General features: G+C 41.7%; 1 protein-coding gene across 2 annotated transcripts in view; it reads right to left on the bottom strand.

Annotated features, from left to right (window-relative positions):
• The window catches only part of AGBL1 (AGBL carboxypeptidase 1), a 968,506-nt gene that overhangs the window by 485,091 nt on the left and 464,078 nt on the right, over positions 1-19,337 (bottom strand). For both annotated transcript variants that reach the window (XM_023552843.2, XM_064267104.1), the window contains exon 17: positions 15,638-15,767. In XM_023552843.2, the coding sequence (XP_023408611.2) occupies positions 15,638-15,767 (130 nt within the window). The remainder of the gene's footprint in view (positions 1-15,637; positions 15,768-19,337) is intronic.

Genomic DNA, 19,337 nt, shown 5'->3' with positions numbered 1-19,337 from the left:
TTTGGACTGTTAGCCTGCAGAATGTGAGAAAACAAATCTCTGTCCTTTAACGTCATCCATTTGTGGTATATGTGTTACAGCAGCATTAGGTAACTAAGCCACCACCCAACAGAAATTCAAATATTGGGTACCAAAAGATATCAAGAATGTACATAGCAGCACTATTTGCACAAACCCCAAAATGAAACAGCAGGATGGATTCATTTATTGTGGCATAATCATTCAACAGAGTTTTATCCAACATTGAAAATGAAAGAACTCAACACACACATTAAAAAAATCCATACAGCATATGACCCATCAATTTCACTCCTAGGTATACACTCAAGAGAACTGAAAGCAGGGACTCAAACAGAAATTAACAGAATTAAAATCAGGGACTCAAACAGAGCTTGTATGACCATGTTAATTGCAGCATTATTCACAACAGCCATAAGGCGGAAACAACCCAAGTGTCCATCAGCATTTGAATGAATAAAGTGTGGTCTATTTAATACATATATCTTAGGCCAGGTCCTCTAAAGAAGCAAAACCAGTGCAGCATATAAATATACAGCGTGATTTATATAAAGGAAATGGCTCACATGGTTGAAGAGGCTGCAAAGTCCCAAGTTAGTGGGTCAGGCTAAAGGCTTCTCCTGACTCACACAGATGCAGGTGCTAGCAAATCCAAGATCAGAAGGTCTGATAAGAGCCCTCTGGCTCACAGGCCGTGGAGGCCAACGAATCCCAAGATCAGCACGTAAGCTGCTAGCTCAAGTCCCAAGAACCCAAGGTCAGATGAACAGGAGCCAGCTGCAGGAGCCAGAGTACACAAAGTCCACATATATTGGATACAGGCCACACCCTCAAGGAAACTCCCTTTCAACCGATTGGCTGCTTACAACATATGTCATCATGGAGGTGATCACATTATATCAGATCTCACTGTGGAGGTGATTACATCATTAACAAGCTGCCAAACTACATCATAACTGCCTTGCCACTGAGGATCACGGCCCAGCCAAGTTGACAGACAACTTTAACCATCACAACATACAGTAAGACATTACTCAGTCATACAGAGAAATGAAGTCCTGGTACATGCTATGGCATAGATGAACCTGGAAAACATGCTGAATGAATAAGCCAGACATAAAAGGACAAATATAGCATGGTCCCACTTAAAGGAAATCTCCAGAATAGGCAAATGCATAGAGATCATGCATTGGGTAGAAGGGACACATGAGGAGGTATTGCTTAAGGTGTACTGAGTTTCTGTTAAAAAAAAAAAAAAAATTAAAAAAAAAATGGAAATGGATAGTGATAGTGGTGATGGTTGACAACATGGGGAACATAATATATGTCACTAAATTGTACATGTAAAAATGGTTGAAATGGCAAATGTTTTGTTATATATATTTTACCACAATAAAAACAAAAGATACATACTGTATGACTTACTTTATAAAATGCTCAGAAACAGGAAAACTAATCGATGGAGATAAAAAAAATTATGGTAGTTTTTACCTTTTTGGGAGGTGAGGTATTCTCTGCTTCCTCTGGGTTACTGGTGGCGGTGTTTCTTGATTTGGTGGGTGGTTACATGCTGTGTTCATTGTGTAGGAATTCATCAAGCTGCATAGTTGTGATTTGTGTCCTTAAAATTAATACTTATATATACTACCACTTATCTCTCAGTTTGGTGTACTCTGGTGACTTACGTTTTGCTATGATGCTGGAGGCTATGCCACTGGTATTTCAAATGCCAGCAGGATCACCCAGGATGGACTGGTTTCAGCTGAGCTTCCAGACTAAGACAGGCTAGGAAGAAGGGACTGGTGATTTACTTCTGAAGATGAGCCAATGAAAATACTATGGATCACAACAGAATATTTTACAATATAGTACTGGAAGATGTGCCCCTTGGTTGGAAGGCACCCAAAATGCACAGTGGCCTCAACAACGGAATTGAGCATACCAATGACTATGAAGATGGCACAAGACCAGGCAATGGATCATTCTGTTGTACATGGGGTTGCCATGATTCAGGGGCCAACTCAGTGTCAGCTAACAACAACAACAATAGCAGAGTAAAAACAGAAAAGCAAAATCTATGAGTGGCAAAAGGAGCAGAATTAGCAGAAATACTTTAATTGGAATAATGTAAAGGCCTACAATTAGATTCAAACGGTGACAAAAATGGAGAGAGATACTTAGCTAAGAAGTAGGTTATGAATAAAAGCGCTGGAGGTTTAGATGGCCTTTTGCTCAGAATGAGTCAGAGGACGTAGATGCCAAAAATCAATCTAATCATAAGTTGCTTCAGGAGAAGCACAGTAACCATTCATTAGGAGAAGAATGTTTCCAGTGTGCCTCATCCTTGACAATTTACATTTAATACAGTGTTTTCAATTCTGAGTGTTGCACTCTAGAACAAACTACCACCACCACCACCAGTTGCCTTCAAGTTGATTCTGACTCATGGTGACCCCATGTGTGGAGAGCAGAGCTGTGCCTACAGGGTTTTCAATGGCTGTGACCTCTCAGAAGTAGATTGCCAGGCCTTTCTTCTGAGGCACCTCTGGGTGGATACACTTAACCATTTGCCACCCAGGGTCTCCAAAACAAACTAGAACACCTCGATAACGAGTAAAGAGAATGCCAAGAGAAATGGAAATGTTTGTAAACAAAGAACAGTTAAAGGGACTGTAGATGTGTATCCTACAAAAAAAGGAGGCTCAATGGCCCCTGGACACACTGGTAACTCAGAAATGAAACCACTCCTGAAGCCCACTTTTCAAAGATCAGGCAGGCCTATAAAACAAAAAATAATACACGTGAGGAATATGCTTCTTAGTTCAATCAAATATACAAGACCAAATGGGCAACTCCTGCCCAAAAGCAAGATGAGAAGGTAGGAAGGAACAGGAACTGGACAAATGGACACAGGTAGCCCTGAGTGGAAAGCGAGAGCATGTTGTCACATTGAGGGGGATGGCAATCAATGTCACAAAACAATATATAAAATTTTGAATGAGAAAGTAACTTGAGCTGTAAACTTTCACCTAAAGCGCAATGAAAAAATAAATAAATAAACCTCCCAGATGTCTGAGTTCCACCATTTGAATCATGAATAAATGTATTCACTATCATTTCAAAGAGAAGAGGAAGGTAAAATGATAATATGGGCAAAAATTCCAGCCCAATATTAAATTCAGTTGTTGTTGAATACCTATTACTGGTAAGAAATGACTTTCTACGGTTATAGCTGTCTTGCAATGCTGTCCCAATTTAGAAAGCTTCCATCTACTGGAAATATTTCAGCGGATGCCATATATATTGGTATCAATTATGTTGTTGGTTGAGAAGTTAGACTAGATAATGACGGAGCCCACTTCTCGTATACAATAAAGTCCTCTAGTTCTTTGGTTGAATAGGGAGCTGGTGATGGCCGGAATGGAGCCCCGGACACTCCGGGTATATGCAACGATGGAGGAAGACAGGGAGAGAGAGAGGGAGGGAGGGAGGTAGATTGATAAATTGATAGATTGATAGATGATAGACAGATAGGTAGGTAGGTAGATAGCTAGATAGGTAGGTAGATAGGTAAGTAGGTAGGTAGATAGGTAGATGATAGATAGATAAACAGAAAGACAGATAGATAGATACATGATATAAGAAAAATAAAAGGACAAAGACATATACCGTTCTGCCCAGTCATAATATGGGAAGATGAAGACTAAATCTTTGATGGATGCTCAGACCTGATAAGTTATGTCGCTTTGTTGGCAGGCTATGTAGTAGAGAAGAATTCAAAGACTGATTTCTGGGATCAAATTCTTTGTCAGAAAAGGTGATCCTGGCTTGGTCAGAAGGCAGCAGGGAGGTTTTTGGACAGGCCAACCACTTGTGCGAAGAGGGTTTTAAGGGATAAAATGACCTGAAGGGGATGTTCTTCTCTATATTTATCTTCTTTTTCTCCCCCTCTTTTTCCCTCAATTGTCAATAATGTGTAGCTACTACTATGTTTTGGATGATTTTTTTATTATTATTATATTATAAATTCCATGTTAGTCAAAAAAAAAAACCTAAAAAGTATTTTTTCTGTTCTTTAAAAGAAGAATTTTATTTTTTTTTATGTAGAACCCTTAATTAATAGTTCTAAGCTAAGGATTTATGAGAAAATGAGTCTCCTCAGCTTCTAGATATGACTGAGCTTTGGGTGTTGCAGGAAAAGCATACCCGTAGATGGGGAGGGAGGAGTGGCCCGATGACAAGTCAAACCACAGGACAGCTCTTCCAGCTCCTCTCAACCACGTAAGCAAGCAAACCCTTCTCTCTGCTGTGCACACCCCCTCTCAGGTGTGCAGGTCTCCTCTCAGGCTCCTCAGGACAGGCTCCTCTCAGCCCTCTCAGGACAGGCCTCCTCTCAGCCCTCTCAGGACAGGCCTCCTCTCAGCCCTCTCAGGACAGGCCTCCTCTCAGCCCCCTCAGGACAGGCCTCCTCTCAGCCCCCTCAGGACAGGCTCCTCTCAGCCCCCTAGGGACAGGTTTCTCTGCCTTCAGCTTTCCTGCCAACATCCTCTCCACTGCTACTTCATTTGTTTTGAAGAGGTTTCCATCAGTTCCAACAAAATTATCCCCCAGGCCAGTGCTTGTCCATCCAGGCTGCACACTGGAATCTCCTCAGATTTTAAAAATACTAATGCCAGAAGCCCACATCCAGAGAATTTTGTAAAATTGGAGACTCTTGGTGGCAAATGGTTTGCACTTGGCTGTAACTGAAAGATTGACAGTTAAAACCCATCCAGCAGTACTAAGGAAGAAAAGCCTGCCAATCTGCTCCATAAGATTACAGCCAAGAAAATCCTGCAGATCCCAGTTCTAGTCTGTAACACATGGAGTCGCCATGAGTCGGAATTGACTAGACAACGATGGGTTTGTTTGGTTGATTGGTTGGTTTTGGTCTGCGGTGATACCAGGGCTATGTGATTTTTAAAAGTTCTCCAGGTGATTCTAATGTGCATCCAGGGCTGGTCCTGGCTAAACTCAAGAGCAGCGGTTCTCAAATGTTAGCAAGCCTCAGAGTAACCTGGACAGGCTGTTGAGGCACATCTTCTAGGTCAAGAAGTCTTGAGTAGGTCTAAGAATTTGCATTTCAAACAAGGTCCCAGGGGATGCTGATGCTGCTGGTCCCAGGACCACACTTTAAAAACCTGTAGTCTAGTTGCTGCTGTTGTTGTGTGTCATCAAGTCAATTTCTACTCGTAGTGACCTCGTGTGACAGAGTAGAACTGCCCCATAGGGTTCCCTAGGCTAAAATCTTTATGGGAGATCACTAGTCCTTTTCTTCCATGGAGTGGCTGATTGGTTTGAACTGCAGACCTTTTGGTTAGCAGCCAAGTGCTTAACATGGCACCACCAAGGCTCTTTCTCTAGTCTAAATAAAGTAATTATTTAAGGCTTAATCTTCTACCATCATGAATATTCCCCCTACCTTTCTCTCTTATGCCTCAGTTTCTTTCTGGGAATAAACACCCACCATTCTTAGGAAGTAAACCCTGATGGCATAATGGTTAGGAGCTACGGCTGCTAACCAAAAGGTCAGCAGTTCCAATCCACCAGGTGCTCCTTGGAAACCCTACGGGGGCAGTTCTACTCTGTCCTATGGGGTCACGAAGAGTCAGAATCGACTTGACGGCAGTGGGTTTGGTTTGGTTTGGTATTCTTACGAAAAGTGTGCAAACAAATCAAGACTGTGTCTTAGCAACAGATTCCTCTATAAAGCCAGACATTATGCCTCCGTGGTTAACAGGCATTTCTTCAATGCTGAAGACAACTGGAGAAAAGAGTCTTTTTTTTTTTTTTCTGATCCTTACAGACTCTGAGAACGGAGGTAAATGACAAATTACAGGCCTATTCACCTATTCACCTGCGGGAATGAGTGTTGCTAAGCCTCAGAATCCTAGTGTCCTCTGAAGATTCAGAATGAAGGGGATGGAGACATTGTTCTGTTTGTCGCTCAAATGACATCCCTAAAAATAAATGCCTGTTAATTATAGGAAACATGTGTTCTTCCAAATTGCAGGGGGCAATTACAGGACGAATTATCCAGTTATTTCAGTTGAGGAAGTTTTTCTTTTTTTTCTTTCCTACAGGAATATTTAACACTTATTCTTCCTTTCAGTGATCTTCTGTACCAGGTAAGTAGGAAGTGTATCCAATTATAGCACTCCAATACCACAGATTAACCAACAGTCCCTCTCACTTCTTCATCAATTTATCCAACAAATATTTAGCGGATATTTTCTATGTAGCAGGAGGAATAAGAATTTTAATATAACACAGTACTGTCCTCAATAACAATAGTAACAACAATAATTAATCTATTAAAGACTTATGGTGCTCTAGATACTGTTCCAAAAACTTAATATGGGGTTTCTCATGATAAAAATAGCTGCTATTAGTGTGCCCATTTTGCAGCTAAGAAAATTGAACTTCAGATAAAATAAGTAACTTGCTCAAGCTTGCCCAAGTTTGCCCTGCTATTAAATATGTTGTTAGGTGCCGTCAAGTTGGTTTCAACTTATGGTCCACCCCATGTGACAGAGTAGAACTGCCCCAAAGGGTTTTCTAGGTTATAATCTTCATGGGACCAGATTGCCAAGTCTTTCTCCTGAAGAGTTGCTAGATGGATTCAAACAGCCAACGTTTCAGTTAGCAGCTGAGCACATAACTGATAAGCCACCAGGGTTCCTTGCTATTAAATATATGAGTAAATATTGAATGAAAGTTTGCTTTAATCCAGAGTGCATACTTGAAACACTCTTTATGTCTAGATTGCCTCCCCTAGGAGCTGTTTTGTTGGGATGATCCCACAAGTAAACAGGAAAGTGTATTACAGTGAGTGGAGGGCTGAGGTAGAGATAAGTACAGGACTCCCTGGAAACCCACATAAGGACATGTTACACAACTCCAGAGGGCACCATTCACATTGCACCGCAGATGAACGGCCCTCTGGTGGTGTGCAATACTGTGGTCCTGGGAAACGCAAGGGAACTTAAGCCTACCATGCCTGCGTCTTACTGAATGAGAGCTATCCAAGCAGATGGGTGAGGGGAACAAGTGGCTATAGGTTTCCGGAACAGCAATAATTCTGAGGGTATGACATGACAGGAGAATGAATCTATGAACCTAAAGAGATGGGCAGTGGTCAGATCATTAGAATATTTGTAGGCCATTTGGACATTTTTCCTGAAGGCGGTGAGGGACCCCTTAAAGTATCTGAGCAACGAGGAGCCACGATGATCAAATGGTTAGATTAAAATGTCTAGAATGGTTTGGAGGCACTGAGACCAGGCAAGAGAGATGACAAGGGCCTAAGCAAAAGCAGCAGAGGTGAGTACAAAAAGAAAGAGTTTTGCAAGAGTAAGGAAGTAAAATCTATTTGGAGACTAAATAGATTTAGGAACTCAGAGAGGAAGAGGTTAAGAACAATACTTAGATTATCGGATTAAGTGAATAGGTAATATGGCTGTGCTTTTCCCCAAGGCAAGCAACACAGGAAGAGGTGTGGAATTGGGGGTTTCATGTAGTTTAGTTTCGTTGGAGCTGGGGGTGGTTGATTTGAACCTGTTGGCCTTTGGGTAAACCAATTCCTCTCTAGGTCTCAGTTTCCTGTTCAGCAAAGTATGTGGGTTGGATTATGATTTTGAAATCTGTCTCTTATGCATCTCCCCGGGATGTTTTCCAACAAATTCTTGTCTGAGCTAAATTGCAAGGTGAATTTAATTCATGCCAGCTTGAGTTCCATCATTTCTCGTTCAGCAAACAAGTTGATCAGGGCCACATTGCTGTGTTCCTCACACGCCTTTGCCTTCTTTCACCTCCCTCTCTTGACCCCATTCCAGTTCCTCCACAAGCTAATTGGGCCCCTTGTTCATGAGGTTATCCACCCCCACCTCAAACACTCCAATAGTTGTCCCCATCCTCCACAGTTCACCCATCCCTGATTGTATTTACCTCTCCACTTTTCCAGCTTTTAGTTGCTGCATTTTCCATTCCTGACATCTGGGTCTCGTTCCTGCTTTCTAACAGTGAAACCTCTGCATTATTTATACCACTGACACAGGAAAATGAAGGTGAGGCTGGAGCTGGGAGAAGGCAAATTCTCCAACAGAGAGACCAACACAGTGACACTTCCAATTAAGCCAACCAAGGCTCACTGAAGCCCTCGAGAATCCAGCTTGCATACAAGATTGTGCAGAGCATTCAGCCCAAGTCCTGGAGTGGAGTAAACATCTCAGAAAGGTAAATGATATTGTGGCATGTTCAATTACCCTCCAAGAGCTGCGCTGCTAAGACTGCGTTTCCCAGGCCTTGTATTGACAGGCATGTTCTTCTCTTGGCAAGTGTTTCATCTGAATTATCAGCCCATCCAGTCACAGCTGAGGTGAATCATGGGGGCATGTGCAGAACTTATTCCTACAACTACGTGAAAGGGGATCTTATGTGCGAGAAGTGAGACACTTTGATTTTAATTGGGCTATTATGGGCCAAATTTCCAACACAGCCTTAGACAAGTAGCCTTTGGTTAGAGGAAACCAAAAACCAAACCAAACCCACTGCTATTCAGTCTATTCTGACTCATAACGACCCCATAGGACAGATATGAACTGCCCCATAGGGTTTCTAAGGCTGTAATCTTTACGGAAGCAGATTGCCACATCTTTCTCCTGTGGAACAGCTGGTGGGACCGAACCACTGAACTTTCAGTTAGCAGCTGGCTGCTTTAACCATTGCATCACCAGAAGGCCCTATCCAATGGCTAATCTGGAGTAAAAATTGTACATTAAGCTCAGCAGAATGTACCATTGACTAGCTGGTTACGGGAATGCCCCCAGTGCAATTCTTTATCATATGCAATAAAATGCAGTGGTTTTCCATCTTCCTGGGGTTATGTACATAATGGCCTTCTTTCCAAAATATTTCAATTACTTTGAAAGATTCCATGTAAAGTAATACAATAACATACAGTTTGATATATGGCATTGTTTAATATCTATCACCCTTCTGTAAGGAATAACAATTTTAACGTCTGTTTTTTGTTTGAATGCCTGATACCTACCAGGCACTGCGCTGAGATTTTACATACACCTTAAACTACGACAAAAGTCCTAAAGGGAGGTTATCATCCACATTTTACAGACGAAGTCAACTTTTATTTACATTAAAGGAGGTTAAGCAACTTGTCCATGACCAACCACTGATTAACAATGTGCTTTTTCTCAAACTCCGATCAGCCTGGTTCGAAGGTATTTTCCAAAATAAAATATCTAAAAGCATTGGTTCCACTAATGGTGAGGATTAAAATAACAAAACTGTCAATTAGCAAAATTAAAAGCAAACCATTAGACTGACCCTGAGTCTTGCTTTAGTTGCTTCACTCCCGGTCTCTGGCTGGTCCTCCCTCCATGAGAGTACATTTGTCCAGTGAGTTTCTAGCAAGTTCCTCAGGAATGGGAATTGTAACCCTTTCCCCAGTTTTAGACATCGAAGGGAGAGAAGCAACAGCCTGGCTGCCATCTTTGGACACAGTCCTCATGACCTATAAGCCTGGGTGAGTCCTCTGCCTTCTGTTTCACTCCTTTGCAGGAACTGAGGCCACCAAGTAAAAACATTAATCTACCCATTTTGTGTGCCAACCCTAATCAGGGCAGGCTATTGGAACCCCTATCTTCACCTGAAGGTGGGTCTACACTAGTCTATTGGACCTATGACAGGTCTCCTTTTGTCTGGGTTAACCCACTGGCAGGAATACTGGCCCGCCACCATGCCAACCCAGTCCATGTGAGGAGGCTTGTTTCCTGGTTTGCATTTTAGTCTTTCAGAAGTGTTGGTTGCCTTGGCCCACATGGCTGGGACTGTGCTTTGATTTTGGCAGCCCCCACTTTCTGGGACTGGAATTTTGAGATGTATGTCCCATGCCATCTGCCATGACTTTGTACCACAAGTCTCATCACTGCCTTGTCCAACCCACTGGATCAGACCCACCCTTGGACATATGTATTGGGCAGATGAAGCACAGGCCCCTTCTGCATCTTGGAGGCCTCTGTTTGACTTGAGGTCCCTATCTTACAGAGAATACCCTATGACCAAACTAGTCCATTCTGCCCTATCTTTCTGCCTTTCTACCAGCTCTGCGCAGGGGCCCATTCATCAGGGCTGAAGGGAAACATTCATGCGGGCTACCACCTTCCTATTTTCCCCTCCACCTTATCTTCTCCCCCCACTGCACTTCACCAAAAATGAAGAACAGAATTTGCTTAGACTTTTTTGAAAAAGCTGAGTGACCCTTGCTATGGCACATGGAGGACCCCAGGTCTAGAGCCCCTCTGGTACATAAAAGACATGTTGAAGATAGTAGCAAGAAAAAAATTCACAATTCACTTAAGTGTGGATTATTTGTGTCTGTAAAGATACATAGAAAACATGACTGCTGATGTGTTAAAGAAGCATTGTTTAGTTTTTAGTCTGGCGGTAGGGGGACAACTTTAAATAAAAAAGGAAGAAATCAATTTAAAAATTTTTTCACTCACTAAAAATTTATCCCTCACTACGACAATGGGATATTTTTCTTACCATATCCTCAAATACATTAAGAGGGAAATTCAACACTTAATACCTTAATACGAGTTGAGGCAACTAAGCAAAAATAACATCTGTTCTTCAGCCACATCTGAGAAATACAGAAGAGATAAAATAAATAGAGTGTGTGGACTTCTTTGAGGTCCTTAGAGACGAGGGTTTAGGAAATGACAAGTCATCCCTTTTTGCCCTCTCCTTTTGTGCCTCTTTTAAAAGAAGCTGATTAAGTAAAAACATATGCCACAGGGACATAATAAGACCAGAAAAATCATTTTAGTAGCTAAAAATTCTGTTCCATTGGACCCCAGAGAAAGACAAAACCAAATACACCAGCCCTGTCCCCTGGCAGAAGGCAGCCCAGTTTGTGTGAGTTGTAAATGGAAATCAATGAGCTCTTCAAAGAGCACTGAAATCCCTTCACCAATATGCATTTACATAGTGAGAGCCAAGAGGATGATGGGAATCAATACCTCTCCTGATTCTGAAGCCTCGATTCTTTGCAGAAGCACAAGGGCCAGGCCAGCTGCAGCGTGGCAGCTCTGAAAAGGCCTTTGGCCCCTGCTTACTTGGAGCTTGCTGGAGCCTGGGAGCTTTCCTCCCCTTCCCAAGCTGTGCCCAGATTGCCCCTAGGCCACAGGTCTCCTGGCCCTGCAGGGGCTCTTGTTAGCTGATGGCAGAGCTCATCTGAATCTACAGGCTTCTTTTCTTGGGTGGCTTCTCTCTGGCTGAATCTTTCTAACTTCCAAAGAGTTATCTTTCTACAGCCTCTGTACTCTTTTCTGGCAAAGATACCTTCCTTAGCTAGGCTTGTACACCTCTACACTGATCAAACAGACAAATCTTTCTTAGAAGTAATACTACCAGGATGTTTCTAGGAGCAAGGATGGGGATACTTTGACTCTCGTACTTCGGATACACCATCAGGAAAGACCGGTCACAAGAAAAGGACATCACATTTCATAAAGTAGATGGCCAGCAAAGACCAGGGGAATCTTCCATAAGATGCATTGACACAATAGCTGCAACAACGGTCTCAAACATACCAATAATGATGAAGATGGTACAGGACGTAGCAATGTCTTGTTCTGTTCACACATAAGGTCACTATGAATGGGCACCAACTTGATGGCAACTGACAACAACTACACTGGTCAATGTTATTTCAGGCAGCTCCCTTTGATTCCCAATTGCATTTCAAAGCTGTGACTGGTCTTTGACTTATTTTTACTTTCTCTATTTACATAAATGTATACCTATAGACAGTGGGTTGGTGGGTATAGTGAAACACACAGATCCTGAGTGTGCAGTTCAATGAGTTTCAGTTACAAGCTTTTCAATCAAGATTTAGAACATTTCCATCACCCTAGAAAGCTCCTACTTGGCCCCTTCTAATCGATTTTCTATTCCAGAGGCAACTGCTGTTCTGATTTCTATCACCAAACAGATTAGTTTTACCTGATCTTGAACTTCATATAAATAGAAACCTTGAGTATGTACTCTTTAGAGTTTAGCTTATTTCTTTCAACATAATGTTTTTTGAGATTCCACCATGTCATTAAGTATATCAGTAGTTCACTGTTTTTTGTTTTAGTTTCTGAGTACTATTCCAATATATGAATACACCAAAATTTTCTTGCATCTGGGCTTTGGGATCCAATATCTGGAACATATTTCCTGATCTTCTAACAAACAGAAGAGAGAATCAGCATTCAAGAAATGGGAAAGGATCCACAAGAAGGATAATGTGGTATATCTGATGAACATCTTCCACCAGTGAAATGAGAAACTTGCTTTCCTCTGCCCTGGCCATGACTCTAAGCATAGAGATTCAAGACTTAAGATACCACAGTGAGGCCTGTTAGACACTCTGAAGAAACACTATTTCTCAACCTTACTAGAATAAAAACTAAGAGAAACTCTTAATTCATCCTTCAAGACCCAGCTCAAATGGCACCTCCAGTCTCTAGTTGCTATAAGCCTGAGGGAAAATGACTCACCTCTTTGTCTCCATGCAACACCTCACATGAGCCTTTTTTTAATAGTATTAACTACTTTGTATTACATTGGATTCTTTGCAACCCTGACTGCACTTTCTACTGGAATAAACTGTGAGCTCCTCCAAGAAAAGTACAATTTTATTTATTTTATTTATTTTTTGCTTTATGTCCCTGGTACCTGGCACAGTAATTATACATGTATGGTTTAAATGGATGGACAAATGGATGACTGCCCGGATGGATGAATGGGTAGATGAATGGATGAAACAATACGTGAATGTTGCCTGTAAAAATGAATGATCTGACTGGTCTTCAGCAACATCCTGCAGTGTGAGGGCACCACTTTCTCTAACTGTCCCATATTCTCATTCTCCTGGGAGTTCAGGTTATTCCACTGAACAATAGGCAAAGGCCTGAGTACCATTTAGAGCAAGGAGAACGTCCTAGCCATGAGAAAGAGACTTCCCTAAGCCTCAGAAAAAAATTTCGTAAAAGCCAGAGGCTAGGCAGAGTCACAGATCATGTAGCCCAAGAAGTCAGTCTTGACAAGATAGAAATTTTCCCAGTCTGAGTGTTGACTGAGTGACAGTGCTTCTGCTACCAGCAGGAGGTTGGTTAAATACACCCTTGTAGGTAACTAAAAGGTGATGCTGAACCCTTTAGAGAGCTTTGTAACACTTTGAATAGCATTTAGTACTCAGCTGTTTCTCACCCACCTCTCAGATGGTCCCAGCAGGAAGCAAGTCTGTGGCTGTCATGTTTATAGCTAATTAATGTTTATTTATATTTTTAAACAAGGCTTTCACCTGCCACACTTTAAAATAAATGTTCTGCTCTTCAATTAGAGGTTGTCAGTGCAGAGAGGAATCCTGTTTGTTGTGGGTTGAGTATGTGCGTGTGTTTAAATGTGTTATCAGGTGGGGAGCTCTTTCTTTGTAAGTTTCTCTCTCCTCCTGGGGGCTAAGGCTTCCCACTCAGAGAGACATTCCTTCTCCAGATCTTTATCATAAGATAGGTGGCCTGTTATACAGACCTGAGCTTGCTTCCAGACAGTAGACTGCAGGTATTCCAGTGCCTGCTTAGATATGGTGGGTCGGCTTGAGAGTACTGTACATTTTAACCCTAGTGTAGAATCAGGATTCTTAAAGGAAAACGATGTACTTTCCTCATGTGTGATAATACTTGGTTGGTTTAGCAGGTCTCGGGTGTTCAAATCCTGCATATTCCAAAGACAGATCTAGCCCTTGACTGGCTCCAGGGAGATAATCTCTAAGCTCTTGAAATACCTTGCATGAAAGGAGTATCTTTGTTTACCTTGGCTAACAATGTGATTTATGGTGGAGGTCTTGGGCCATGGCGTATCAGTTTGACCTCTGGAGGGGCTGGAGACTCAGTAACTATGATCAGCCATGCAGCGTGCCCCATGCCTATGTGACTGACCTCCAATAAAAACCCTGCATACCGAGCCTTGAGTGAGCTTCCCTGGTTGGCAATACTTTGTGTTATCACACATTATTCACATTGTTGCTGGGAGAATGAAGTACTGTCCATACAACTCTTCCGTGAGAGGACAACTGAGAGATTGCACTTTGCCTGTCTTGAACTCTGTCCTATGCATCTTTTACCTTTTAATTTATATGTTTACAGGAATAAACCATAACCATGAACATAACAACTTCCTATGAGTCCTTGTAGTGAATCACCGAATTTGAGGGCAGCCTTGTGGGGTCTCCAATGCACTCTTTCAGAGAATAAGTGATGAATGAAGGCAGAGCTTCAGGGTGGAAAACAGATCAGAGCTGAACCCTAACTCAGCTATACATTTCCCAGTGACCCCAGAGAAATCGCTTTACCTTTTAATCTCTTTTGAGGTTTAAATAAGATTACATATTAGATAGTCATCCTTTCTTTTTCAAAAAATATTAATTGGATACATGTATGTGCCCCTGTTTGGTCACGTAATAAATGTTCAAAGAGTGGTTAATGCTTGAGGTGATTATTTGAGTTGTCCAATCTGTGAGCTTTTCCACTCTATTTTAAGTTCCCTCAGTGAGGTAAGGACTCTTAGTTAGGATATATACCCCTCCACACTTTTGCAAAAAGCTATATTCACAGTTTGCAGTCAATAAATGTTTTTATACAGTTACTCAGCTACTATATTCTTCTTTCTTATCTTGAGCCATGGCCTCTTGTTTCAAATTATCTGTTTTTCATCAATTGCACAGTTACTAGAGGCTTGGGGAAAAATCCCACATATAAAAGTATCTAGAACAATACTTGAGTCATCTTTAGAATTCAATAAATATTAGTTGAACATGAAGACCTAGAGGATTTTTTCCAAATACTATTTAATAGGTATGTCCATTTTCTTTCTCATCCAAAAACTAGAAAAATAAAGTCCCAGGAATAGGGTGAACTGCAATTTCTTGCCCAGTTTTCACTGATGAGTATTAAATCAACGGTTCACCACCATAGACGCTTGTCACACACAGGTTTTTGGTCTGTATTTGGTTTTCTTGCCTTGACAACCATGTTAGTTTCCTAGGGCTACTGTAACAAACTATCATAAGGTGGGTGAATTTAAACAACAGCAATTTATTGTATCACAGTACTGAAGGCTAGAATTCTGTCAACATGTCAGCCAGGCCATGCTCCCTCTGAAGACTCTAGGGAAAAATCCTTTCTTGTCTCTCCGAGATTCTAGTAGCCCCAAATGTTCCTTGGCACGTAGGTGCACCTTCATGTGACCATCTCCCTCTGCCTGTCTTTCCGTGTCTCTTCTCCTCTTTTATAAGGATGCACTCGGATGGGATTAGGACCTGCTATAGTCCAGTGTGACCTCATGTTAACTGATAACATCTTTAAAGACTATGTCCAAACAAGGTCATATTCACAGGTAACAGGAGTTTGGACTTCAACTTAACTTTTTGGGGACAGAATTCAATTCATACCAACACCTAAAAGTAGTCTGACTCCTAGAAGGTGGAAGCAACCAGTCAAGAGCCACTCACCACGGGGCTTCGGCCAATACTGCTCAGGTAGTAGAGGAGTCCTTTTGCATGGTAAATTGTGGGCTGGAGATGAGCACTGGGCAAGAGCCATTGCCTGTTCAGATCCTCCCCTCTCAGTGAGCATCTGTGACTAAAGGAACAAGCGAGAAACAAATAAATACATATTTAGAAGAAAATAACTTGAGAAAATAAAGCTCCACAAGACAAGCAAACTAATGAATCCATTTTCTCACTTGACTTCTGCCCATTTGGCATCAATTGCAGATGTCCGGAAATCTGCAGATCTGTCCTTAAGCTCCCAAAGTGTCATGATTACTGACAGTACCAAAAAGAACTAGAAACATATTTGACTTGATAATGAGTTATCAGAGTTTTAGGGTGAAGTTTGGGAAATGTAATTCCATACTATATAGATCCATGGAAAAGGAAATTGGTAAATTTCTCTAGGCTCTGGTCGCATCAGTTCTACACAAAATTAAGTAGAGGTCAATCTGTGAAACTGTGTGTTACATATGGTATCGGTAGTTAGCCCTGGGACTTAGATATGATTAATAAACGGCCCAAGGGCACACAACTAAGAAGTAGGCTTTCCACCAGGTCTGTTTTCTTCTGACTCATACGCTCTTTCCGTGATCGTGTTGCTTCCCTCCTGATCCATATAGATGACACAAAAAGCTTGACATGTACTCAGAGAGTACCTTTTTCAAATACACCATCATGGTACATCAGAGCTAGAAATGAGCTCAAAATCATATATCTCTTCATTTGGAAATGGGGATATTCACACTTTAAAATATCGAGTGATTTTACAAAGGTGGCACAGCTGGTTAGTGACAGCTCTGACTGCAATTCAGAGAGAGGAAACTAAGATGATGAACTATGAAGTAAGGACATCCTGGAAGTCCATCACCACCAGAGATTACCAAGTGTAGCCCATTCTCAGGGGCGGGGGTTTCCCAGGAGTCCTGTTAAGATATTTATCCAACAGGGTTAACAAGCAAGGTGCTCCAGATTGGGGGTGGGGGTGGTACAGTATCTCCATCACCTGGCCCTGATAGTGCCCCCCTCCTCGCCCTGTCCTTCCTCCAGCTGGTCAAATTGCTCACAGTCCCCTCTGCATAATTGTGCTTGCTGTGCCTTTGCTGGGACTCCCCCCTTTTACATTCCTTTGTTCCTATTCAAATTTCAGGGGATCAGCCCTGCAGGGAAATTTTCCCTGATGCACGAGACCAGTACCCCACTGCCATTGAGTTGATTCCAACTCATAGTGACCCCTTATGTTACAGAGTAGAACCGAGTTCCATAGGGTTTTCTTGGGAATAACCTTATAATTTTTACGGAAGCAGATTGCTAGGCCTTTCTTCTGTGGTGCTGCTGGGTAGCATTGAACCACCAGCCTTTTGGTTATTAGTCAAGCCCAAGCTGTTTGTGTCACCCAGGGGTCTGAAGACCATTATATCCCATCCTGATGACTCCTAATCAGAGCCCTTATAAAACCATTTGAGATGCTTTCTTTTCTTCCCCACTAGACTATAGGCTTTCTGAGGGCAGAGACAGTCTCTTACCATCCAATCCCCAATATAGTAACGGTGTCAGGATTGATATTTAGTAAATAGGTTGGAATGAATAAATGCAGCAGTGTTTAAATGTAGAATCAGGTGAGTTTTCTATTTAAAGAAAACAACACTATTTTCAATAAATCTTGAAGGTAGAAGGAAGAAGTTTCAGCCTCCTCCTTTCACTGCTTTCTCATCTTCATGTTTCTGAAATTATCTTTAAATATTAGCTTCCTGCTGCTTGTCAGTCCCCTCTTACAGCTCACTGGAAACCGAAAATCTTTAGTTTAATCATTTAGTCTGATCTCACCATTAAAATATTTTGACTTCAGAAATGGTAGGTTTTGTGCATCTCCCTTTCTGACTTTTTTTTTTTTTTTTTGCTCTTTTCTTGCTTTTTTCCCTCCCTTCCTCTTTCTAATAGCAATGACATCTAGAATTCGGTTTTATCTGTTTTGCCTGGCACACACGGATGAAGGGAAAATATAAAGCAGATCTTAATGCAGACAGCAGCAAGAAGGAGCAGGAGTCCCTGGGCATATCTGCTATGTTTAAATGAATTTCTTTTCTCAAATCAAGGTACTTGCAAACACATCCCAGGGCCTCGGGATCCTCTTTAACTACTCTGTGGTTCTCCTTGCCTTGACCTGAATTCTCATCAATACTGGGGATTTTTTCTTTTTTTTTCCTTTGTATCAGTGAAAGTGATGAAATCAGTCTAGGTCCATTAAAAGCGCTTCTGTTTGAGTAAATGAAAATGCAGGCATTATATGTGTCCTGTAGCCAGCATTCTGTGTCAACTGTCTCTACCTCCTCTTTCAATGTGCTCCATGAAGGCCAAGTTCAGGGGCAATATCTACATGGAAAAGGCTCATAGGTTACCACATAGCAGAAATGCATTCTAGATTCTAAATCCCCAAAATAGAAAAAAATAAAATTTTATGCTGCAACCAGAGCAAGCTAGAGCTTTGGGTACGAAGAACTAGCTCCAACTACCAGCTCTGTCACCAGCTATGGGATTTGAAGGCTCTTCGAGAGTCAATACTTTCATATGCAAAGAAAGTAGTACATACACACACACATATATAGGTATATATGTGTATGGAACCCTGGTGACTTAGTGGTTAAGAGCTCAGCTGCTAACAAAAAGGTCAGCAGTTCGAATTCACCAGCCACTCCTTGGAAACCCTATGAAGCAGTTCTTCTGTGTCCTATAGGGCCGCTCTGAGTCAGAACCACTCCACGGCAATGGATTTTTTTTTTTTTTTTTGGTATATGTATATATACATATGCACCACACATCTATCAGTTTGTCATACTGTGGTGGCTTGTGTGTTGCTGTGATGCTGAAAGCTATGCCAATGGTATTTCAAATACCAGCAGGCTCACCCATCGTGGACAGATTTCAGCTGAGCTTCCAGACTAAGACAGACTAGGAAGAAGGACCTGGCTGTCCACTTCTGAAAAATTAGCCAGTGGAAACCTCACGAATAGCAGCAGAACATTGTCTGACATAGTGCTGGAAGATGAGACCCTCAGGTTGGAAGGCACTCAAAACACAACGGGGGAAGAGCTGCCTCCTCAAAGTAGAGTCAACCTTCATGATGTGGATGGAGTCAAGCTTTCAGGACTTTCATTTGCTCATGTGGCACGACTCAACGTGAAAAGAAACAGGTAAACACCTTTCTGGTATTCTCTGATTTCAGCCTAGATCCATCTGACATCAGCAATATCCCTCTTTCCACATCCTCTTGTGAATCTGGCTTGAATTTCTAGCAGTTCCCTGTCGAAGTACTGCTGCAACCCTTTTTTAAATTATCCTCAGCAAAATTTTACTTGTGTGTGATATTAATGATATTGTCCAATAATTTCTGCATTCTGTTGGATCACCTTTCTTTAGAATGGGCACATATTTGGATCTCTTGCAGTCAGTTGGCCAGGTAGCTATCTTCCAAATTTTTTGACATTGACAAGTGAGCACTTCTAGCATTGCATCCATTTATTGAAACATCTCATTTAGTATCCTGTCAGTTCCTGGAGGCTTGTTGTTTACCAATGCCTTCAGTGAAGCTTGGACTTCTTTCTTCGGTACCATCGGTTTTTGATCATATGCTACCTCCTGAAATGGTTATATAAAGCATGCA

This window comes from Loxodonta africana, chromosome 13 (assembly GCF_030014295.1).
Source record: "Loxodonta africana isolate mLoxAfr1 chromosome 13, mLoxAfr1.hap2, whole genome shotgun sequence".
In the NCBI taxonomy this organism is placed as follows: domain Eukaryota; kingdom Metazoa; phylum Chordata; class Mammalia; order Proboscidea; family Elephantidae; genus Loxodonta; species Loxodonta africana.
This window is presented reverse-complemented; position numbering and strand designations above follow the sequence as displayed.